Genomic DNA, 25,024 nt, shown 5'->3' on the forward strand with positions numbered 1-25,024 from the left:
GCCATGCACAACTTGACTTGTTGCTCACAAACAGGGAAGAACTACTAGGAGTGGGTGGCAACCTGGGTTGCAGAGATCACGATATGGTAGATTTCAGGATCTTTACAAAAGGAAGAAAGGTGAGCAATAATATACAGGCCCCTGGTTTCAAAAGAGCAGATTTGGACTCCCTGAGAGAATTGATGGGCAGGATCCCTTGGGAAACAAAGATGAAGGGGAAAAGAGTTCAGAAGAACGGGCATTATTTTAGACATTTCTTGCTGAAGGCACAGGAACAAACAATCCTGCTGCATAGTAAGAAATGCAGATATGGTAGGCAACCAGCTTGGCTTAACAGGGAAATCTTTGGTCAGCTTAAACTCAGAAAGGATGCATATAAGAAGTGGAAACTTAGGCAGATGACTAAGGAGGAGTATAAATATATGGCTGGAAAATGCCGGGCAGTAATCAGGACAGCAAAGGCACAATTGGAACTGCAGCTGGCAAGGGAGGTGAAGGGTAACAAGAAGGGTTTCTACAGGCATGTTGACAATAAGAGGGGGATCAGGGAAGGTATGGGGCCATTACTGGATGAGAGAGGTATCCTAGTGACAGATAATTAAGAAAAGCTGAAGTAGTCAATGTTTTTTTTGCCTCAGTCTTCACGGATAAGGACAGCTTCAACATTACACTGCTAGACAATGCAGTATGGGAAGCGGGGAAGCCCTCGGTAGGGAAGGAACAAGTTAAGAGCTACTTAGAAAAACTGGAGGTACACAAATCCATGGGACTGGATTTAACGCACTCAAGGGTACTGTGGGAATTGACAGATGACATTGCCAAGCATTTGACCATTATCTTTGAAGACTCCTGGGCTGTGTCTACACGTGCCGCTTCTTCCGGAAGAAGCAGCACAGAAATGAGCTTTCCAGAAGATGCTAAAGAGGCATGGATGCAAATTTTCCATGCCTCATTAGCATATCGGCATATGGTTCAGAGTCCAGAAGAGAGCTCTTCTGGACTCCAAAGTACAAATGCAGACATGTGGCCCATGGGGATCTTCTGGAAGGAAACCCTCCTTCTGGAAACCCCTTCTTCCCCACAATTTTGATGAAGGAAGGGGCTTCTGGAAGGAGGGCTTCCCTCTAGAAGATCCCGCCCCCCAGGCTGTGCATGTGAACGTGTACTTTGGAGTCTGGAAGAAACTCTTCTGGACTCCAAAACATGTACCGATATGCTAATGAGGCTTGGAAATTTGCATCTGCGCCTCATTAGCATCATCCAGATAGCTCATTACCATGCCACTCCTTCCAGAAGAAGTGGCACATGTAGACACAGCCTTACAGATCTGGAGAGATTCCAGATGATTGGAAAAAAGGCACATGTAGTGCCCATCTTTAAAAAAGGAGGACAATCCAGCGAACTATAGACCAGTCAGCCTTACCTCAGTACCTGGGAAAATAATGGAAAGGATCCTGAAGGAATCAATTTTGGAGCATTTGGAAGAGGGGAAAGTGATCAAAAGTAGTCAACATGGATTCACCAAGGGCAAGTCATGCCTGACCAATCTGATTAGCTTATATGATGAGGTAACAGGCTCTGTGGACATGGGGAAGACAGTGGATGTGATATACCTCAGCAAAATTTTTGAACAGACTCCCACAACATTCTTGCCCATAAGTTAAGGAAGTATGGATTGGGTCCATGGACTATAAGATGGATAGAAAGCTGGCTTGATGGTCGGGCCCAACAGGTAGTGGTCAGTGGCTCAATATCTGGATGGTGGTCTGTTTCAAGCAGAGTGCTCCAACGCTGAGTTCTGGGGCTGGTATTGTTCAAGATATTTATTAATGACCTGGATGAGGGACTGGGTTGCACCCTCAGCAAGTTTGAGGATGACACCAAGCTAGGGGGAGAGGCAGATATGTTGGAGAGTATAGACAGGATCCAGAGTGATCTGGATAAATTGAAGATTGGGCCAAAAGAAATCTGACATGGTTCAACGAGGAGAAGCGTAGAGTCGTGCACTTGGTATAGAAGAATTCCAAGCATTGTTATAGGCTGGGGACCAACTGACTAAGCAGCAGTACAGCGGAAAGGGACCTAGGGGTTATGGTGGATGAAAGGCTGGATATGAGTAAGCAGTGTGCCCTTGTAGCCAAGATGGCTAATGGCATATGAGGGTGCATTAGGAGGAGCATTTTGAGCAGATCTAGAGAAATTGTTGTTCCCCTCTATTTGGCACTGGTGCGGCCACATCTGGAGTATTGCATACAGTTTTGGGGCCCCCAGTATAGAATGGATGTGGATGTGCTGGAGCAGGTTCAGCGGAGGGCAACAAAAATGATTAAGGGGCTGGAGTATCTGACTTATGAGGAGAGGCTGAGGGATTTGGGCCTATTTAGTTTACAGAAGAGAAGACTGAGGGATGATTTGATAGCAGCTGTCAGCTTCCTGAAGGTGTGATCTAAAGAGGATGGAGAGAAGCTGTTCTCAGTGGTGACAGACAGCAAAACAAGGAGTAATGGCCTGAAGTTACTGAAGGAGAGGAGTAGCCTGGATATTAGGAAAAACTACTTCACCAGGCAGGTGGTGAAGCACTGGAATGCGTTGCCTAGAGAGGTAGTTGAATCTCCATCCCTAGAGGTTTTTATGTCCTGGCTTGACATAGTCATGGCTGGGATGACTTAGTTGGGGTTGATCCTGCTTGAAGCAGAGGGCTGGACTCGATGACCTCTTGAGGTCCCTTCCAACGCTATGATTCTATGATTCTAGCCTGCAGGTGAAAAGGTCCCATTAATCTTTTTGATCCTCTAGCACTTAAGCATAAAAATAGCTGATCAATAACAGCAATTGTCTCCCTAAATGAGCTTGTTACAGCTACATCTTATTTCATTAGTTAACCGTCTGCTCATAGAACTGATAGAATAGAATACTAGCAGCTTCTTACAATTTGTTCCATCTTACAGTACAGTAAGGATAATAAGGAAGGAGCTGTTAGGGAAAGTGGAAACAAAAGAGTATTTATCCATACTTGCAATACATATACGTTTTACTGTGTATGAGTACTTTTCTGTCTAACTGCTGTTGGTTGGAAAAAAAACAAATCCATTTGCTTTTCAACTTTGCATTTACTAACTAGTGTTATGCAGTAACTTTTTTATATTTGACATTTTTATTCAACTTCGTAGGAAGCATGTGTTTATAACCCAACCCATTAAAATTAATGTTTATCCTATTTAATTTTAAAATATGAACATACCATACTTTAAAATAAATTTAGTTTTCTCCTTCAATACCCATTGTATTTCAAAAAGACTGATCCACTATTTAAAATGTATTGCATATGCAAGGTGTGACACTTATGCTCTCCAAAAGGAAGGTTACAGTTCTGAAGCTGCTAATAAATATGAACACATCATATTTTAATAAACATTTAAAGTTAAGTTTAAAGTTCTGTATGTTTAACTATGCTCATGTTGCATTAATTTATAAATGATTGATCTACAAATTACAGATGACAAAATTCATTCATCATTCTAAGTGTTGATTTTATTTTTACCAACAGTGTAACTAAGAAAATTTATTTCTTCTTTTCATCTTCAGCCCATATTTTGAGGGAAACAACATAATATTTAATTATATTGAGACATTTTAGTAGAATCCTGTAGTTAATGGTATTATTTCAGAAGCGCATTGAATAAATGACAGCTCTTATGGTGATTTATATTTTCTTGTACTAAATGTTTTATATTTTCAACTATGTGAAGGGGAAGTTTCCAAAAGAAAATTTAACTTGTTACTAATGAAGGGCTTTATTTTAAGAAAAGTAGATTATGTAACTAACATTAGTCATATGCATAATTTTGTGAAGGTTTAGGCCCTGCAAAATTGTGGTATATTAACAGTGTTTTCTGTAATACTTTTTCTTAGGTAGGTTTGCCTTCTACTAGTCATTTAGTTGCACAGACCCTCGGAAGACTTACTTTAAATACAAAATGTAACACAAAAAAAATCTCAGCTGCACAAAACAATTATAATTCCAAACAGTTCTGTGTTGCTTTCTGTTTCTGTATATTTTTCTGAAGCAAAAGTTCCTAAGGATGTTTGAAATGCACGGCTTGTTTCAGTAAATTTGAATGATTGAAAATACATGCTGCATTGTTTTCAAGGAAGAAAATTCCATTTTATAGCATGTAGAAAACCAGAATTTTGACACTTAATACAAGCCACCTTTTTAATTCACTTTTGATTGTCTGTTCCAGGCCTTGTTTGTATGAAGTCAAGTACTTCTGTTGTTGAACTTGTTATGCTGCTTTGTTCACAGGTAAGACTTTTTTTGGCTTTAGATTATATTAGTTTAATCACACTGTGACATATTACTTAATTTTGATAGTTTATTATTGCTTTTTTTCTTTTTCATTGAATATGAAACAAATACAAATGTCATGTCTCTCATCTTTTTTATAAAATGTAATTTCTTAATAAATGCCATAAAGCAGCATTCTTACTGAAATGCAAAGCTATCTTTTTGTATACAATTATTTGTAAACTAGCTATATGCTTTATACATATTATCCTGATATACACATTTTTGTCATAACTTCACATGAAATTTTGATCTTCCTGAATGACTTATTTTTGAAAACTTTATTATGTGGTGACATTAACTTTCACCTCTTGGATACATGACATACATTACTGTACATTTGATATAAGCTTTCCGTTGGTATTTAAAAATCTGGGTAAAATGGTTATTAATGAGCCCTCATCTGTTTGGATTTGTTTGTATTTTCCATTTTCCAGTATCATACATGCAAATTATTTGACATAACTGAGTTTTTCTGTGAGAAATCTAAGATAAAAAAATTGATAATACAAAATCACGAAAAATATTTTGAAACTAAAAGATATTTTTCTGGTGTTTTTGATAAGTCATCCCCTGTATTTTAATTAATTTAAAATATGTTACTGGCTGAATTTCATAATACCTTTCATACCATAATATATACCTGTATTAAAGGATCAACAAATATTCTTTGATTTCATACATTTTCTAGTATCAGAGAAGTAGCTGTGTTAGTCTGTATCCGCAAAAGCAATGAGAAGTCCTGTGGTACCTTATAGACTAACAGATATTTTGGAGCATAAGCTTTCATGGGCAAAGACCCACTTTGTCAAATGCAAATGTTTACTACAGCTATTATGTATGACCCTCGTAGATATCCAGTCCCACGCAGCTTCTAACTTTTCTCCAAAGATTTAATTATTTCACATTATTTAACAAATGCACAAATGCCGAAATAGCAATTAAATTCATACACAGTAATGTGTAAAATGGATTTGTGTGTGTATACACACCCACAAACACACTGCTTTGTTACTAAGCATGTATTTGTTCTTAGCTTCTAGTGTAGAACGCTCTGTACATATTTGAGATATGCCCAAACAATGAGTTTCTAGTGGCAGCTTAAGAGAAGCCTAGTCAAACGGAGAGCTGAAAATTGGTAACATTTATAACTGAATGTAGCTGCTGCTTTTTTTTTTTTTTAAACTTACCTGCTGTTTGCCAGTCTGTATGTTGCATTTCTTCAAGCCTTTACCCATAAGGAAATCATTAGATCCTGTTTTCTTTTAGCCAAGATGGATATTGGTTAGGGAGAAGTTAAAGAAAAATACATCACTGGCAGGAATCCTCAGTGGGGTTTGAACTTCAAACCTTCTCCTGCAGGGCACTTGAAAAATTTGTTACCTAATGGTTAAGTCCTGGGTTCAAGGGAAATTCCAAAAGATCCATTAAGGCCTTTGAGTTTCATGTCATGCAGCTTTTTTTAACAGCTTTTGAAGCCTTTACTTGAGGGAAGGAATAACTTACAATGGCTTCTCCTTAGTCTGGTTTTACTGCAATTCACAGGAATAAAGTGGAATGTAACATTAGGGTCTAGTGTCTTTGATGGCCTCATCATCTAATCATAGGTCTAACATTACTCATTTGCTGGCTCCAGGAATTCCTGCCATTAAGGGCCCTAGAGATGAAACTTTGCCTCAAATATTGATTGAAAGGAAGAGTGAGAAATTTAAGCTCTTTCTGCAGTGCCTTTTATTTAGACATCTTAGTGAAGCTGTATAACAAATGTAGTTAAATCAACCTGATATTTTGTGTGAATTTTAGAAAAGCTATTTAATGATTCAAAATATATAACTATCTACTTTTTGTAGGTGAAATGCGTGTTCATAGATTTAAAAAAAACCATTGAATTTACTGAATCTCTATTTTACCAAGAATTTTTGTTTTGGTATAAACAAGCTTTCCTCCTCTACCCAACTACCCATATAAATAAGAGGTTTTTTTTTACAGCGTGTCCACCAGACCTGACATATCTGAGTGTTTAAGGATTGTTCCCTTTTCACCCTTATAAAGAAAATCTAAAACCACATTTCCACTAGCCAGTTCTAAGATTGCTGTTGTAACATTGCCTTCTAACGGAATGGTATGAAATGTTCCTATATAGCAGGGGCAAACTTTTTATATTGGGCTTGACTTTTTTGTCCCTGCAGTTAGCAGGCCTCTCCCCCCAACCTGTGTAATATCATCCAAACTGACAGAAATTTCAGTTATGTTAAAATGAAAAAAGCAAACAAACAACCTTTTGACACATGTAAAAAAATAAGTATATAGAATGCAGAAGCTTTATTAATTGATATATAAATGTGAATACACATATATAAAAACAGTAAAATAGTTCAACATTTTTAATGAGAAGGATGAGCATGAGACCCAGCTAATCATTCAGCACCCCTTACAAAATATCCTGCCCCCCCAAGAGGCCTGCTCCCCACTTTGTTTATCCCTGTTATATAAGAATAGATAATTGTGGAGAAGGCAAGTTTCTCCACCTCTCTTCTTTATCAGGCCTGAGTACATTATTTCTGCAATGAGTCTAATTAGCATGGTCCCATGATGTCGTATGACATTAAGTAGTACCACCAAGGCACCAGGCTTGCAGTCTTAATATTTTATATAAAATAATTGTATAGACTCGCTTTTCTGTTTTGTTTTAAAACTAGTTGTCAAAAAGGTATGCTATGGAACGATTAAGGAATAAAAATATGAAGAAAATAGTTGAAAATACTAGCTAAGGTGAGAGAGAGTGAGAAAATGCAGGTAGGGTGACAGTGTGGCTCTCTGTACCATAAAACTGGAAGTCAAGAGATTTGGGTTTCATTCTTAATGCTGCCATTGATTTACATATAAGATGAGAATAAAGATACCTACAATTCTCCATAAGATGAATTGGGAAACAAAGATTGGAAGCACTATATGTTTTGTGTGCTTTTTTGAAAAATTGTGTCAAACCAAGGTTTTTTGATAACATCGGCAAATCTTTATTTAAAATGGGTGTTCAAAATGTATTACACGCTCCAGATTACTAGTAGAAGTTTTCTGGGTGTATCTTTGTCTTTAAAAGACAGATGATGATCCAGAAACCTTTGAAAAGTAAGATTCTGTTTGCATAGAACAGGGTAACTTTAGACATTGAAAAAGGAAAGGGAAATGCAAAGTTTGTTTTTCTTTCATTTGTTACAGCAAATTAGATGCTTTTATGCTCTTTATGTTAGAAATTCCATGTTAACGACTACAGATTAGCAAGGATGTCAGAATATTTTTTCTTATCTGAGCTCCTGAATAAACTTAACATTGCCAGTGGCTCACATCCAAGGTATGGTCTAAATTTACATGAAATATCACATTACAGATGTCTGAAGGTACATGTCATGGATAATTCATTTCATATGGGTAGCCTTTTAGACTCTGAAGCATATGCAATCAAGTCCATTCCCCCAAAGGAATTTTGAGTCTCTGTGAAAAATACATTTTAAGCTTAAAGGAACTTATAGGTACAGTGCATCATTTTAAGAACAGTTTTGTATTCTCTGTTTCTTCAGTGTACATGTCTCTATTTTTTCCTCTTAACCAACTGTAATAACAGTAGTTTTCATTAGACAAAAGCTAAATTTTAGTTGCATTTTCTTGTTTATGTTTCTGTAGAACAAAAATGGTTTTTAAAGTACTTAAATATTTTTCTGGAAAATTAGTAATATGTAATGACTTGCATGTTGCGTAAAAACAGACCTCTTCATGCTGGGTGCAGTATATTTTCCCATAAAAATGATGAAGATGTGTTATTTTTGACAAGATCTGTGCTTGATTATAGCCTTTGTTCCCCATAGCCTAGTTCTGTATGTCACAGCTGTGAATGCTGCCTTCAGTGACAAATTTCTCAAACCATGCAGTTTTTTTTAAAAAGTGCTTTACATCAGTTTTTCCATTATATTTCCTTCTTTTATACATAGCAGATTTAGATTTTAATATTTTTCAGTGCTACAATAGATTCTAAGTATTTCCAGATTTATTTTAAAGTTTTCCCTTTTCAGAGGTACAGCTTCTGCAGAAATTGAGTGATTTTATCCCATAGGATTTTTCAGGTTTTTATAAGAAAGCCTTTTGAGAGATCACTTACCTTTTCTGTACCTTATCTGTCAACAAGAGAGGTTTATTTTGTTAAATACAAAAACATTATTTTCTATTTAAAATACATTACTAGTTCACCTGTTTAAAAGTATACATTTTATAAGCAGTGAATAGACATCTTATACAGTATCATCAACATAACAAACTGAATTCTAAATAGCAGGCAAACTTCAATGTTTGACCGTTTTGAAGTTATGTTTCATTTAGTTACAAGTAAAAGAGATGTTTCTCAGTGTGTTTTAGTTTAATCAGGATCATAACCCAAGAGTCTGCAAAGGAAGCATTTTAGGAGGAACTATAGAGTTGCAAGCTTAAAGATCTGTTCCTGATTCCTTTTCTTAAGGAAAGACAGATTTTAGATTATATGCTTTGCATACAAGCTCTCCCAAGAGATGTTGTTTGGGGAATTATGAGGGAAATTTCACATATAACGAGCAAAAATGATTTAACTAACAAATAAAGCGTCTTACGAGATTCACAGAGAAGAAGATTTCAAAGCTTCGGTCTTGCAGTTCATGGGTAAATAGGTTTTGAAAATACTTTGTTTGAGAATCTGTAGTACTGGATGGTTTACAAAAATGAAATTTTGCCAGATCACATTGTAGAGCTGTACAGAGAGAACGTCAGCATTAGTGGAAAAATTGGGTATAGTAGATGCAAACACTAATATGAATATACAGTAAAGCACATATGAGCTTTCCAATTCACTATGGTATCAAAAGTCAAAATATTGGGCGCTGTACAAAAAGTGTATTGGGGACTATATATCTCTTCTCTGTATGGCTGGGTGGAGATCTCACTTAGAATATAACATTTATTTATGGTCACTTTATGAAGCTGTAGGAAGGTCAGAGGAAATGTTTGTACATAAACCCGAAAATTCTTAAGAATGACTGATTTAGGGGTTTGGCTATTCATTTAAGTTCTGTTGGTTTTGTTCAGGTATCAGTTAAACTGATTTAGTTAAATGGTACAATTCTGAAGTAGACACTGTTATTTCGGTTTCAGAGTGGTTTATTTTGATCTAGCTTAAGTCAATTAGGAACAGGTTTAAGATAAATTTAGGTATGTGATTCTTAAAGAGAAATTAGAGCACCCACACAGGTGTTTGCATTCTGTACCAATTTAAAATCAGATTTAAGTTGATGCGACTTTCTCTTGGAGACAAAACTTTGAAAGATTAAAAGATGTAAGACTCCAGACATTTAAACCCTTAAGCATGTGATTAATTTCACAGCATGTGATAGTCCTGTAAACATTTAGACATGTACTTCACTTTAAACACAAGTAATTCCATTGGCTGGGTCTACACTTGCTCCCAACTTCGAAAGGGGCATGGTAATCACAGTAATGGGAGATTACTAATGAAGTGCTGCGGTGAATATGCAACACTTCATTAGGCTAGCTCTCCCATGGCTACTTCAAAGTGTCAAACTTCGAAGTGCTGGCGTGCGTGTACTTGCAGGCACTTTGAAGTAACCTCGCTACTTCAAATGCCTTTACTCCCCAAGGCTGTTTCTATACAGGCCACTTCCTTTGGAAGTGGCATGCTAATACAATGAGTGAAATATGCTAATGAGGTGCAGATGCAAATTCCCCATGCCTCATTAGCATAACGTCATGTGATTTGGAGGCCAGAAGTCCGTTCTTCCAGACTCCAAAATGCCGTGTAGAAGCGCGGCCCCAGGGGGGCTTCCAGAACGAAGTCCTCCTTCCAGAGGCCCCTTCTTCCCAAAAAATATTGGGAAGAAGGGGCCTCCAGAAGGAGGACTTCCTACCGGAAGCCACCTCGGGGGCCGCACTTGTACACGACATTTTGGAGTCTGAAAGAACAGACTTCTGGTCTCCAAATCACATGATATTATGCTAATGAGGCACAGGGAATTTGCATCCGTGCCTCATTAGCATCTTTTGCTCTGTGTATTAGTATGCCACTTCTGAAGGAAGTGGCCTGTGTAGAAACAGCCCAAGAGTGTAGACAAGTCAATTGACTTCAAATTAGGCACATGCTTAAGTGATTGCAGGATTAGATTTTACTGAGTATAATTTGACCATAATGTGAAAACCATTTACAAATATTTGAAGCATGTAAACATGAAGTAAGGGAAAGGAGTTTGTTTGGCATTCTGCGAGGGGAAATAACTGAAATTAATTTGTAATTAAAAATCTATAAATTTAGGCTGCTGTATATCAGGACAATCATCCTAATAATGAGATCTGTTAGGCTATGTCTACATTACAGAGAGCCTTCAAAAGAAACTCTGCCAGAAGATATCTTCCAAAAAATCTCCTTTCAAAAGAGTGTGTCCACACACAAAAAAGTGGATCTAAAGATTGATTCACTCTTTCAATACAGATTATCCACGCAGCCCCTGTTCTTTCAAAAGACTGGGCCAAGGATCAAAAAATCCAGAGCCATGAGGACTCCCCTTTGAAAAGAAGGGCCCGATGGATCGTCTACACATGCTTTCTTTCAAAAGAAGCTTTTGAAAGAAGGCGCTCTTCCTGAAATGAGAGCGGAAGAGCGCTTTCAAAAGGAGTACCGCATTCTTTTAATTTACTTTTGAAAGAATGCTTTTTGCATGTAGACGCGCCTTGGGATCTTCTGGGGAAAAAAAACCCCAAACTTCTCTTGAATTAATTTGCTAGTGTAGATGTGTTCTTCCAAAATAAGATGTCCATTTTATTATTAATATATTTACTCATGTTCTGTACAAAGATGTGCCTTTACTTTACTTTTTGTGCTCCTAGAAGTATTTTAAAGATTCAGTTGTGCGTATGGAATGTTTCTGGCAGTCACAGACCAAGCTTTGAACATGACTCTTGGGTCAGTGGTGGATTCTTTGTTGTCTCTGGAGAGCAAAATGTGAATTATTTGGCAATCTCCCGTTACCACAAACTTTAATTGTTAATGCATAACCTTTCCAAACAGAGCCTGATCTGCCATAATTCCTGGTTTTCCAAGAGGTCCGCTAGGATTGGTTCCCCCATTACAGGGCCTTCTTTCCTAATGAACTGAAACACCAAGGAGTGTGCAAAATTCAAACTCACTGTTTTCCGTATGGAGTAATAAGATCCTAGTGGCGGTTTGTTGGAGTGGACAAACATTACAGTGGACCAGAACAGGGAGGGACTTAAACTGGGATCCACTCTGCAAGTTAAACCTGATGAGAATAAATAAGTGAGAACCCAGATCCAGACTGCCCTAGCAGAGAGATTGTGGCTGTGTCTACACTTGCATTCCTCTTTCGAAACAGACATGCAAATGAGGGAAATTGAAAATGTCAATGAGGTACAGATTTACCTATCTGACACCTCATTTGCATAGTCTTCTTTTGAAAGAGCTTTCAAAAGAAGAAAAGCAGTGTAGACATGGCTCTTTAGAAAGTAAACCCCATCTTCAAAAGAGTCCTTCTTCCCATAAAAAAGGGGGAAAGGGTTCTTTCGAAGACAGGGTTTACTTTCGAAAGAGCTGCATCTACACTGCTTTTCTTCTATCAAAAAAGCTCTTTCTAAAGAACATGCAAATGAGGTGTCATATATTTAAATCTGCACCTCATTTGCATTTTTGATTTCCCTCATTTGCATGCCTCTTTCGAAAGAGGAATGCAAGTGTAGACACAGCCATTTGGGGGGAAAAATGCTGAACTATTCTCATTTCAGGAGAAATAAGTTGTCCTTTGGGGAGCAAAGAGGGATAGATGGTTAAAGTTCAGCCTTCAGTTTCTAGATCACCTTGTGGTGGATGAAATCTATAAAGCAAGAGGCTAGTTTATGGACTCAGAAAGAGTTAGAGGAGGAGCTGGAAAAGAAAAGACATAGAAGAGTTTTCTTTGTGACCTCACTTGCAAGCAAGTAGAGGGAGAGGAGACTATGGCAAGATTCAAGTAATATCTAGGTCTCACATTTACAATAAATAAGCCACTGCTTAAAAATTGTCCAGTCTCAATATTTAGAATCTCAAAATGTATATCACTTGTTCACCTTTATAGGTGTTTATTCCCTACTTCATAACATTCAGGAATCCTTGGAATCAGGAAACCACATATATATGGTTAGGTCCCATATGTAAAACATTTGGAAAAACATGATAAATATCTATTTGCACAATTGTGGGTGCATCTACACTACAAACTTAATTTTGAAATTAATGTCAAATTAAGCTGCTATTCAAGTAGCATGCAGAGCATCTACACACTCTTTCCCTTACTTCAAAGTTAACTTTGAAGTAAGGGAGGCTAACTTCGAAGTCACTAGTCCATTCCCAGGAATGGAGTAGTGGCTTACTTCAAAGTTAAGTACGTGTAGACGCTCTGCACTCCTTACTTTGAAGTAAGGAGTCCGCCCCCCTGGAGGACGAAGACAGTTTGGCCAGCCTAGGCAGGGCTCTATGGTCCCTGCCGGCCACCTTAAAGGAAACAGCTTCCTGGCAACCCCAGGGAGAAACCTAAGACTATGCCACAAGGAGCGGCAGCATGAGCTCCCACTTGGACTGCCCCTGCTCGAAGCACCAGCCTGCCTCCGCACCCCCAGCCATGATGGCAGCATGTCAGGAACCCCTAGTCCCCAGTGGGCCTCAGACAAGGAGTCTGGGGGCTCACAGAGCCTGGGAAAGGGCTGTGCCAGGAGGGGACCCTCCTGGATTGAGAACAACCTCCTGTCTCTGTGCAGGGAGGAGGAGCTCCTTTGCCAAACTGGTGCCCACCACAAAAACGCCAAGGCCTTTGGCTGGCCAGCAGCCTCGGCACCCAAGTCCACTCCAATTGTACTGGCAGCAATGTGCGGATAGAAGTTAAAGAACTGAGGCAGACCTACATCAAGGCCCGCAATGCTGTCAGCTGGTTGGGGACACGGCCCATCCACTGCCCCCACTTCCAGGAGCTGCACAGGCTCCTCGGGCCAAGGGAGGCAGCCACCTCAGAGCATCTGGTGGACACGGCCAGTTGTCTGTGTCTCCCCCGCGCACAGCAAGGATGAGGCAGGCTCCTACAGGACCACGGGCTCCCCACAGACTGAGACCAAGGCAATGACATTAGCTCCAGCAACAGGACCCTCATCATCGCCCTCCCATCTGGGACACCAAGCCAAGCCTCCTCCAGCCGAGCCTCAACCAAACCCCGGGAGGTTACAGCCGGTATGTACGGGATGAGTGGGATGTTGTCAGGGATGCCCTCCACCTTGGAATAGTGCCACATCCCACAGGGCAGGGGATGGGGGTGGTGGAGGGAACATGGGCCAACTCTCAACAAGTGTGAACCTCTGGGCACCTGGGATCCCACAGGGCTCACAGGCCATCGAGCAGCAGGGGACCTGGTGGGGGCAGTGGAACGGGGGCCCCAGCCCCCTCTGGGGTTTTGGGACCCAACACTAACGAGCCATCCCCCTGTCCCCTTCTGTCTCCACAGGTCCATTGTCAGGAAGGAGCCGCAGCACACTGGAGCAGGCCCCAGTTGCAGGGGGCCAGGAAGCCTCCCCATTGCCCCAGTCTGCAATCCCACCATGGCCATGGCAGGGCCTCCTGCGGACAGTGCTGGAGGGATGAGGAGGTGGCCACCAACCAGGCGGTTGTGTGGGAGATGACCGGGGTTCTCTGAGACTGGCTGGCTGGTGTTGGAGTGTGACATGTGGATGCAGCTGGCCGGCAGCCTGGATGCCATGGCCCAGGCATTGGCCGTCCCACCCACCCACCAGCCTGGCCCACAGCTGCTCCTCCCAGCCACTACCCCTCCAGCAGCTGCCCACCTTCCAGTGGACCCATCACCGTCCAGCCACCTGGAGCTGGCTCAGTGGCTGCTGGCTGGGGCGGGTGCATCTGGTCCAGTCCCAGTGCCTCCCTCTCCCCTGCAAACCATGTGGAGGCCGAGCCCATGGCAGCCCCACTCCAGCCCTTATCTCCCTGTTGTCCTGTCCCATCACAGCCCCTCAGGGGGCCCTGGACCTAGGGCGGTAGGGCCAGCCATGGTCAACATGGCTCTGGCCCCCCACACCCCTTGGCAACTGAGCCTTCCCCCATCTAGCCCCCCTCCTAGTTCAATCCCCCCATCTAGCACCCCTCCTCTGGACTATTCCCCCTGTGCACTGTAAATAGTTTCACATGCTGTTCTGTTTTATTCCACAAAAAAAGTTTATTACCCATATACTAAAGTTCAGTGTTCCTACCCTAACCTCGTGTGCTTGGTGGGAGAGTAGTGATGCGGGGAGTGTGAGGGATGGGGGACTGTGGGGGCTCATGGTACGGAGTGTGGCTGGGAGGGTCAGCGCAGGCCCTGGGCAAAGGCTTGCCACAAGGTTTCCCGGACCCTGACCCCATCCCTCTTTGCCTTGCGGCAGGGAGCAGCAGGCAACTGTTCATAGCTGGCCCCTGGATCCATGGCCAGCCCTGGATGAAGGGCTCCCACTGGACCTCCACACGGATGTGGAGGGCACAGCAGGCGGCGATGAACAGGTGACGTTTGGGAGGCTGACATCCAGCCTGGTGAGGAGGCTCTGAAACCTCCACTTTCAGCCTTCCAAACACCTGCTCAATTGTGCCCCTGTTGTGGTTGAGGCAACCATTAAAGGTGTCCTGGCTCAGCATGGTGCATCCAGTATAGGACTGCATGAGCCATGGGTGCAGCGGTTATACAGTGTTGGCCACGATGCGGGGGGGCATCATGACGTCCCCGAGTGGGAGCTCCTGCAGTGGGACATACATGCCCTTCTGCATCCAGACATGAATTCTGGAACACCCAGGTGTCATGGGCCCTTCCTGGCCACCCCCCACATACATCCAGGAAACACCCCTCCCATCCACCAGGGCCTGGAGTACCACCAAGTGGTGCCCCTTCCTGTTAATGCAGGTACTCCCGCTGTGGTCCAGGGCCCGGATCACCACATGCATCCTGTCCAGAGCTCTGAAACAACTGGAGAAGGCCAGATCCGCAAACCTGGTGAGGACGGCTTCCACATCCCCCTGGGTCACAGCTTGTGGCAGATGCAACCTTTTGATGGCTCGGATGTCCTGCCAGTGAGGGTGAGGGGAGGAAGGCACTTCCATGGATGCATGACCAGGAGGCCCCCCTACCCACTCCCCACCAGGGATCCCTTGCCCAGTAGTCCTCTCCCCAGGGAGGGTCCATGGTGGGGGATGGACTTACCTCGGTCATCACCACTCCGATGGTGGCCTTGCCAGAGATGAATTGGTGGCCGACAGACCAGAGGCTGTTGTGGGGTGGCCACCCTCTTCCACACTGGGAGCGCTGGCTGCATCTGTGTGTCCTGGTTCTGGAGGACTGGGGAGAGCCAGTGGCAGAGGTCTTTGAATGTCTGGTGGGTCATTGTGAAGTTCCTCAGCAATTGTTCATCATCCCAGTCCTCCAGCACTAGCCAGTCCCACCACTCAGTGCTGGTGGTGAAGGTCCACAGGTGCCAGATTGGGGGGGGTGGGGAAGGAGCAGCAGTGCTGTGGCCAGGGCCCGGAGGCTGGGTCCTATGCCGGTGACCCAGCCACGCTGCTGGAAGAGAGGGGCACCAAGCACGGCCAGCAGGTTGGCCAGGGTGGAGAGGACATCATCCTCAGGGAGGGTGGGAGCAGGTATATTGCTCGGCTGTTCTCCTCAGCATGTCCTTTGCTGCTGTCCGCAGCCTGGCAAATGTGGAGGATTAGGGTGTTGGGAGGGGACCTTTACGTGGTCAACTGGCTGCAAGCCCAGAAGGCCTTGTTGGCCATGCAACCCCATGCCTGCATCATTTCCTGGCCCCTTACTTCAAAGTAGGGGCTAATAGTGTGTAGATATGTAACTTCGAAGTAGGGGAGCATGCATTTTGTGTGTAGATGCTCTACTTCAGAGTTGTTTACTTCAAAGTATAACTTCAAAGTAAGCAACTTAGAAGTTATTTTGTAGTGTAGACCCAGCCATAATGAAGTTAGCAAAACGCCAGCAATACTGAGGAGGAAATGGTTGATTCCAAAAGTTGTGGAGGGAATGATTGCCTCCAAATCACAGTTATAAATTACCTAGCTTATTGAAGCCTAGCGCTGTTGTCCACAGAATAGTTCCCACTCATCTAAACCTGTTATGAGCCAGCTAGGAGAGGCTTTTCTTAACTTGTCTTCTGCAGTCCAGTAAAGTCCTCACTAACAGTTGTGGCCCGCTGCAGCAGAAATAGGTAGCCACAGATCCAAGTTCCTCCTAGCACAGCTGCTGCACAGTTCTGATCAGGGCTGTCCCTATGTGCACACAGAATCCATGACTGTGTGGGGCATCATTAGGACAGCAGGTAAGAGCAAGGTCCACATGCAAATGTTGGAGGGGTGAGAATGGGAACCAGTTACCTGTTCCCCACTTGCTGGAGACTGGAGTGGCTTTGACCTTCAGCAAGCAGCAGAACCCAGCGACAACCTCTGCTGCAGCCAGGCATTTAACCTCCTCCCTGCTTGACTTTGCCAGGTAAGGTAAAGATTGCAGAGACCCAGATTGCAACACCCAGCTTGAGGGTGGGAAAGAGTCACATGGGTAGGTCGCATTGCATAAAGTTTAAGGACAGCCAGTTCTCATTCAACAGAGTCATCTCCACAGAGCCCTGAATATTGGGGTTAACTAATTCAAAGCAAAACCAGTCAGTCAGTAGTAACAGAGAGGAAGCTGTGCTAGTCTATACACTATCAAAACAAAAAGCAGTCAAGTAGCACTTTGAAGACTAGCAAAATAGTTTATTAGGTGAGCTTTCGTGGGACAGACCCACTTTGGTCTGAAGAAGTGGGTCTGTCCCACGAAAGCTCACCTAATAAACTATTTTGCTAGTCTTCAAAGTGCTACTTGACTGCTTTTTGTTTCAGTCAGTCAGTAGTGAATGTTTGGGCACAATGGCAGAATTTGATTTGTTTGTTCAATTTGGGCTCACTACTCACTGTTCCCAACCAGTATTCCCTATAAGCTGAACACTTGTGCAGCTGTCCAGAAGAGATTCAGATGCCACCCAGCTGATTAGCAGAGTGTCCACAGAGGGGAGCAAGTGTTTCTACTGGGAGTGCACATCCACACATGCCTTGATCCACATGAAATTTATTCTGCTCATGGATGGAAAAAATGAGAGGAAGCACTGTTCCCAACCTGTTTTGTCAGGATAGCACACTTCCCCAGCTTATATTTTCACAGTCTCTTGCTTGTACAGAAATATTTATGTGTACTGTTTGTTATAATTTCCAAAAGCAGAGCACAAATGCCAGAACAATAAAGCATAGTTCACTGTACAGCTTGGCAATGGATGGAATTAATCTTGACAGAGCTAGCAGGGAAGCTGAGAGCTTCTTTTTCCTTTAAGCTGCTTAGCTCTCTGACTTACAAAAGTGTCTGTGCCTTGCAATCTAAAATTCAGGATCCTCTGGGAAGGGTCAATTGCCTGGTCTCCCCAAGCAAGAAGATTGTGACTTTACTCCTATTAAATCCTTATTCATGGTAGGAATGTCTTTTGGACTATCCTTGACTTCCATCTCCTGATAATCTGTCTCTGTTGATATAAGTTTTGGAGTTCATTCTCTTTGTCCTGCTGACCAATTTCTTTTGCTAGATTTTTCTGTCGGACGCCTGTCTGTACACCCCCAGCTGCCAAGGCGCTGTCATTATCTCTGATTTTCCCTCAGTGATCAGCACACCCTCATCTTTGGGGTCTCAGTCATGCCTGGTTTATAAACATCCTGCTTGTTCCAAGGGCCAGTTTTTATCTGCAGGAGATATACCTCTATGCCTGTTTCATGTGCGTCCTGTGTGTTCCTGCTGGATCAGTCCTAAAAGAGAAAACTTCAGTAACTTCCACCTCTAGATATTTTTCACTGACTTCCCTGTCAGGACATTTATATGTAAGAATTACTGGATGTATGCTACAATGGCCTTCCACGTAGGAAACAGCCATGTGGTACATCCTGAAGAATGGAGAGAGCTAGCTAGTTTCAAGAGGATAGAACGTGTGGAAACTTGTCTATCTTTCCACTTCCCCCTCCCAAGAGTAGTCTACTCCATTTCAGAAAATTCTGAATTTACAAATGTTAATGTGAATTGTTTCATCTGCATAAATCAGATAAAATCTTAACATTCTAGAGATGTGCTAATCGTTCTGTAGTGGAAATAAAGGTTAATCTGTCATTTAAATTTGTCAGTTTCCACATATAATTGCAAACTCAATGAAAAAGAGTTCTGTATGGTTCAAATAGAGACAAAAAAATGTGAACATGAATTTCTCCGCAAGTCAAAGAGCTAGAAGGCAGCTGAGGCCTTGTCTTCCTCAGAATGGAGTGCCCACCTCACTGGTATTTGTGTGCCATCTATATGAATCTCATTTTCAAAATGAGGGTTTTTATAAGTTCTGATTCAAAATTTCCTAACTCTCTTTCATTGCTGTGATTTGCCCAGTAAGCCAAGAGGTCCACATCTCTGCTGCTTGCCTTCCCAGAGGATGTTGCTAGCCATTCTGGAGTTGGTTCATTATGAGAGAAGGCATGTACAAAGAGGGGTCTTTGATAAGTCTTAAATCGCCTCAACTGCACGTCTCCTCTTCTTTTCTTATTCATTGTCAGATATCTGCAGAACCTGGAAAAAAGTGTGTAGGGCTATATTTTCCTATATTTTGTCTACCCTAACAGCAGGAATGAGTGTGAGAAAAGGAGTGGGGGTATGAGATGAAGGAGGATAAAGGTAATGAAAGGGAGTTACAGTGCTTAGATTCCAGTCCTTACTCTGATCAGCACTGCCAAGTTTGCTTAGGCTTTATTCCCTCTGAAGATTCATTCTTTTTACCTCAGAAAAATAGTTTCTGTAATCAAAATGAAATTTCCTTTGAGCCTTCCCTTTGAAGATAGTTTAGACCACGATTTTGATATGTGATGCGACCACCCTATTTGTAAGAGATCTTGCAACATGAAATTCAAATCAAGGATAATCCTGAGGTAAAGCGCATGGATTTCATGAAGATTGGAGGCGTTTTTGTAAAACACAGCAAACCTGCCTGCAAAAAAAGGAAGGTCACAGAGTTGACCTGATAGAATTTCCCCCCCTTCCCCCCCGGGCATGTACAAGGAACAGAAACAAAAGGATGACTATAATTTAATTATAACAGAGAGGAGCTGTGCTAGTCTATACACTATCAAAACAAAAACCAGTCAAGTAGCACTTTAAAGACTAGCAAAATGATTTATTAGGTGAGCTTTCCTGCTGATCTCACCTAATAAATTATTTTGCTAGTCTTTAAAGTGCTCCTTGACTGCTTTTTGTTTTTATAATTTAATTGTTTCTCTGGAAAGAAATTATGATTAAGACACTGTAATTGAGAAATTAACTAGGTCGTGAAAATCTTAGAATGGAATATTCAATTAAGATTCAATAATGCAATAAAAATAAAGGAGTAAATAAAACTTCAGACCAATCAAGTTACCGGGAAGACAGAAGAGTGAGGATGACAATACAATACTGAGATTTAGCTCTCTTTTACAGTGGAATGAGAATTGAAGGATGATTTTTAGAACTCCTGAAATCTAGCTGCTCACCTACTAGAGTCTGCTGAGACAAAATATAGACATTGGAGGTTTTTAAGGATTTCTAATCTTTATAATAGGAAATCTTTCTCTGGTAGAATCTTGTTATTGAAAATGTTACTTTTTACTTCTATCACAAAATTTAACCAAATTATCCCTGGTCATTCCACATGTAACATCAAAAAGCAATATTTTGTCAAAGGTTAACTTGGAAGATAATATCAAATAAACCAGTATTAACTGTATGGATGGTTCTCCAGTGCTTTGGGTCTTGTGTATAAAATAGATATAAAATGTTACCAAATCTGAATGATAGTGTTTTACATCCACTTTGAGGTATCAGTCACTACACTGCAAGCACAATGGAGAAGCAGGCTGCTATTTTTTTATAGACTAAAAATAGAGCTTTTAAAATAAAATGTGGAAATACAGTCAAATAATAAAAAGTAAAAAAAAATGCAAAGATGATACAAAGATAAATATAATCTCTGAACAATTAAAAAATAAGGTTTCAGCTAAACAGAAGCAATAATAGCAGACTACTTTTAAGTAAAAATGTCTGCTAATGACAACTCTTAGCCTTATGCTGCCAGCCTAACTCCACTCACATACCCACACTTTTATAAACATATGAATAGAAATAATGGGAATATCCTGCCAGGAAGTCTTGTATTAGTTTCTTCCCCACTTCTGAGAAGAGATTGGATCAAGCAGTGAGGAATCTAAGGCAAGGTGGGAGGCTTAGGCCTGTTATAATAGTTGTTTACTATAGATGAGAGTAGGTAGACCAGTCAGGCCTAGCTTCTTCAAAGCATCCCAACTATTCCCAACTCTCTGCTTGCCTCCAAAACATGGAAAATGACTACTTTTGAATATTTAGAACTCACTGGAATTTAGTTCAGTCAGTTCCTAAAGTGACTCTGGCTGGTTGCAACTGAGGAGAATATTTTGAACATTTTTTTCACACTAATAGAATTTGATTAGTGAATGGTAATGTAAGTCACCTTTATTAGTTATTTTCTGTACTTTCTTAGCAGAAGGAATTAAAGTTTTGGAGTTTTTCAACTTTACGTTTTGTAAACTGGATTAGATTAAGGCAATCTGGCATCCCAGTGGCCTTGTTCCCACACCCCAGTATGGAGTGGAGAGAGCAGGAACAGAAACATGTGGCTTCCTGTTCCCGCAGGTATACATCCCCAGCTGGAGGTGCAGGACTGCAGTAGTAGGCTCTCTAGTACTTAGCCTCTCAAACAGAATATATTTGCTCTGGACAAAGGTGGGTTGGGGCCCAGTGAATTCTTTCATCCTACCTACACAAAGTCCTCTTGAAGTGGTGTAGGTAGTGACCTCTAATACCTTTGGCATGGTGAAGATATCAGTGAGATGCATGGGCCAGTTCACATCAATGAGGTTTTGTTTCATGCTGTATGCAGAGTCAGGCAGCCATCACTGTTTTAGTTTTGCTTTGTTTATGTTTTCACGATTTTTGCAATTCCAAGAACTTTTAGAAATAAATCAGAGTTAAAGATTCTGATGTAATCATATTCCTTCAAGAGCTGGGACTGTACATCTGGTCCTATAGAACTCATACCTTTAATCCACTCATGAGTTTATGGTATTCTGTTGTTAGTCTTTTTGCAACCCTCTAGTACTGGTATATTTTTCATATAATATTATATAAATACCTTATAAGAATATTAAGGTGTATAAAAAGTATATAACAAACTTGTGAGTAAAGACAGCTTCTTCTTGAGGAGTATCCCTGCGGTTGCTCCACTGTAGGTTCTTCAGCACCCTGCACATATGGTCAGACATTTGTATCAGTAGTACCCAAGGCTGCAGCACGAATAAGGCTGTTGTTTCATGCCAGCTAGCTGGTGCGCATCGCTAGCCATCCCTCAGTTCCTTCACTATTGCATTAGTTTAAGGTTGGAACACAGCTGCTTTTCTCCTCTTGTTGCTTGGAACAGATAATCATACACCTTCTTAACTAAACTCTTGTTCCCTATTACCATGTTTCATTTCTAACCCATTTAATTACCACAACAGGCCCTCTGCCCCCCAAAAATCTGATACCTTCATTCATTCCCTTCACGAACTGGCTTTCTCCATCATGCCTGATTCCCCCAGTACTTCACAGAGGCAAACAAAGACAATATAAAACAACACCCTACAACAGAGACTGGAAAGTGCTAGGTGAATTTGGGAGAAAATTGTACTCCTCAGCCTCCTTACAGTTCTGCATTGACAATTATCCAGCCCTACTGGCAAAATATACATACAACCTTTCTGAAAAATGGGACCCTTTATTGATCAACTGACAGGAGAGAGACACTACCAGTACAAGGCAAATATAGCAGAAGGATTCCTCATAGCCAGGACAGCCTTACAAGCATCTTTTGATTCCACTGACACTGTGGCTAGATCCTTAGCAATGGCATTCATCATGCATTGCACATCATGGCTCAGCTGCACTGGCTTTCCTGGAGATATTCAAAGAGCCGTTGAAGATCTCCCATTTGAGGGACAAAAACATTTTGCCGAGAACACCAATGCCTCCCTCTACACCCTCAAGGACTTGTGGGCAACTCTTAAAATGCTGGGCATGTATGTTCCGCAGCCTAGGAAAAAACAGGGCCGATTCTATAAACAATGTTTTCACTTGGCACTTATTTCCAAAGACAATGAGTGGATGATCAGTGCCTCAGACAAACATAGCTGTGCAAACATGATCTGATGCAAGCCACAACAATCATTTTGAGATGGTCAAGGGTTTGACACCTCCAACTTGACCAAAATGCCATTGAAACCCCAACACCTTTACAGACAATCATCTTCCTTACTACCATATCTGGAAAAACATTGTCATACATAATGTCATACATAACATTATGTCATACATAGGTTGGTGCTAGAAATAAACCTTCAAGGCTTTTGTCCTTACTCCATCTACTCAAACACCCTCTCCATCTTCCTTCAGGGTTCCTTCCCATGAGATCATGCTACAACAGGAAACAGAGCACCTTCTGCAAGTGGGAGACTTAGAGGAGGTTCCTTCCCAGTATATTGCATTTTCTTAAATAGCTATAGAATGTTGTGAATCAGAAATCCAGTGTTCTGTTGCTGGCTCTGGAGGGGCCTTTTTTCCAGTAGATAGCCAGCCTCAGAGAAATAATTTTATATTGATCCTGAAACACAGTATGGTGAAGTTGCTAAGATTTGCTATATTAGAGATCTAATATAGAAACCTGTTACTTTATTTGTATGATAGGTGTATGAATGTTGCTCTCTTCCTCAGGCTGAGGTATGAGGTCTTTCTCATTAAAGAAGACTAAGAAGGGCACTGAATTAACATCACCCAATGCAAGGGCTTTAACTCAGGATTGAGCTGTACAAACACTCAATTTGAAACAAGCTGGATTGTAAATCTATCCCAGTAGCCGGCTGCCCACTATATGTCTGAGTGGACTTTGCTTTCCTTAATGACTTTTCATCTGTTCTCATTTCAAAGCAGGGTAGATCATAGCACACATGAGACTTCTCATTCTAAGCGAAAAAGCTCTTTTGACAGTAGGATGAGCTGAGCTCAGTCATTTTGGAAATGCTCTTTCTTTTGCTCTCTTATTCTACACGAGACTTTGCTTGTTGTCTTGATCTGGTTTTATGGCATACTTTCAAACCCTTCCATTTACTGGCATTAGAAACTTGCATGTCTCTAAATTATTTAGTACTTCAGCATAATTTTTTGGTTTGTTAAATTGTCTGCTTGTCTAGCACTGATATAATTTCAATTATGATGTTACAGAAATATGAAGGTGCATTTTAAAAGACAAAGCATATGGTGGATAGACAATCCCGTGCATAAATGTTGATCAGATAATCCTCAGACACTCATCAAGGTCAAATTCAGACTTCCTGTTAAAGTCCCTTCCTGGTTTTTTTTTTTTTTTTTTTAAAGCATGGTATTTTTTTCCCCTTTAGGAATGGCAGAATTCTATTCAGAAGAATGCAGGACTTGCTTTCATTGAGCTCATCAATGAAGGAAGGTAATTAATTTTAAAGCTTTTGGACAAGTAGTCATTTTGCATTTCATTCCATTGAGTGATACTACTTTCTCACCAGCTGCTCAAGAAAAGGCCGATTTAATTAAAAGAAATTTACTGCATAAATGCTGTGTATAACAAATATTTAATACAGTAAGGTACAAAATGTCAAACTCATATTAATTTAATGAATATACGCTGTGTACTATGTAACGGTTTGAGGTTTATTTTAGATTTGAGCCACTATTTTATAGAGTAGCAAGGTTGTTTTACACAGAGGATCTAGGGAGCCCAATCTGTAAACCCATCTGCCACTCCATCTGTTTTAGGAGCTCAGTATTCATTATACAGATGCACTTCCTTATACTCTCAGCTGAGCAAATATTTTATATTTACTACTTGGGGCTGTCTAAGGTACTACATCAAATTGAACATCAGGTTGATGTTAGCTACCTAGTTTTGCAAGCAGTTAAGGTACTTTTTCAACACGGGTAATTTTTATATTTTGATTTCCAATTTTTTTATTTTAATACATGCATCTGCTTTTATCTTTATTTCTGGCCATCTTTTTTAATACTCTGTCACGCCAACTTGGGAAATGGGGCGGGAGTGGGGCAATCTTTGGCTTTGCTGCAGAAGATATTACAACACATATGTAGTCATCAACTCCGTTACCTTTATAACATCCAGTGTTTTTTTTTCCTAGAAAAAAAAGATGCCGGAACTCAAATCTGATGATTCCTCAAAGGGGTTAGGGTGTTCAGTTTTAATGCCCTGGTCCCCACACAGCTGCAGGGCATGGGGCTCCTGCCACAGTCCCCTCACTGTTGTGGGGTGGCAGGGGTTCCTGCCTCAGTCCCCCCATTGCTGCAGGGTGACAGGACTCTTTCCCCAGTATCTGCGCTGCTTCAGAACTGGCAGTGAAAATTTTTCTGATGTTCTAATCAAAAAAAGGTGCTGGAA

General features: G+C 41.3%; 1 protein-coding gene across 8 annotated transcripts in view; it reads left to right on the forward strand.

Moving 5' to 3' along the window:
- NBEA (neurobeachin) overlaps nucleotides 1-25,024 on the forward strand; it is a 776,083-nt gene that overhangs the window by 340,758 nt on the left and 410,301 nt on the right. For all 8 annotated transcript variants that reach the window (XM_074986506.1, XM_074986516.1, XM_074986543.1 and 5 more), the window contains 2 exons: nucleotides 4,245-4,306; nucleotides 24,000-24,064. In XM_074986506.1, coding sequence (XP_074842607.1) covers nucleotides 4,245-4,306; nucleotides 24,000-24,064 — 127 coding nt within the window. The remainder of the gene's footprint in view (nucleotides 1-4,244; nucleotides 4,307-23,999; nucleotides 24,065-25,024) is intronic.

Source organism: Carettochelys insculpta, chromosome 1 (genome assembly GCF_033958435.1).
Source record: "Carettochelys insculpta isolate YL-2023 chromosome 1, ASM3395843v1, whole genome shotgun sequence".
NCBI lineage: Eukaryota > Metazoa > Chordata > Testudines > Carettochelyidae > Carettochelys > Carettochelys insculpta.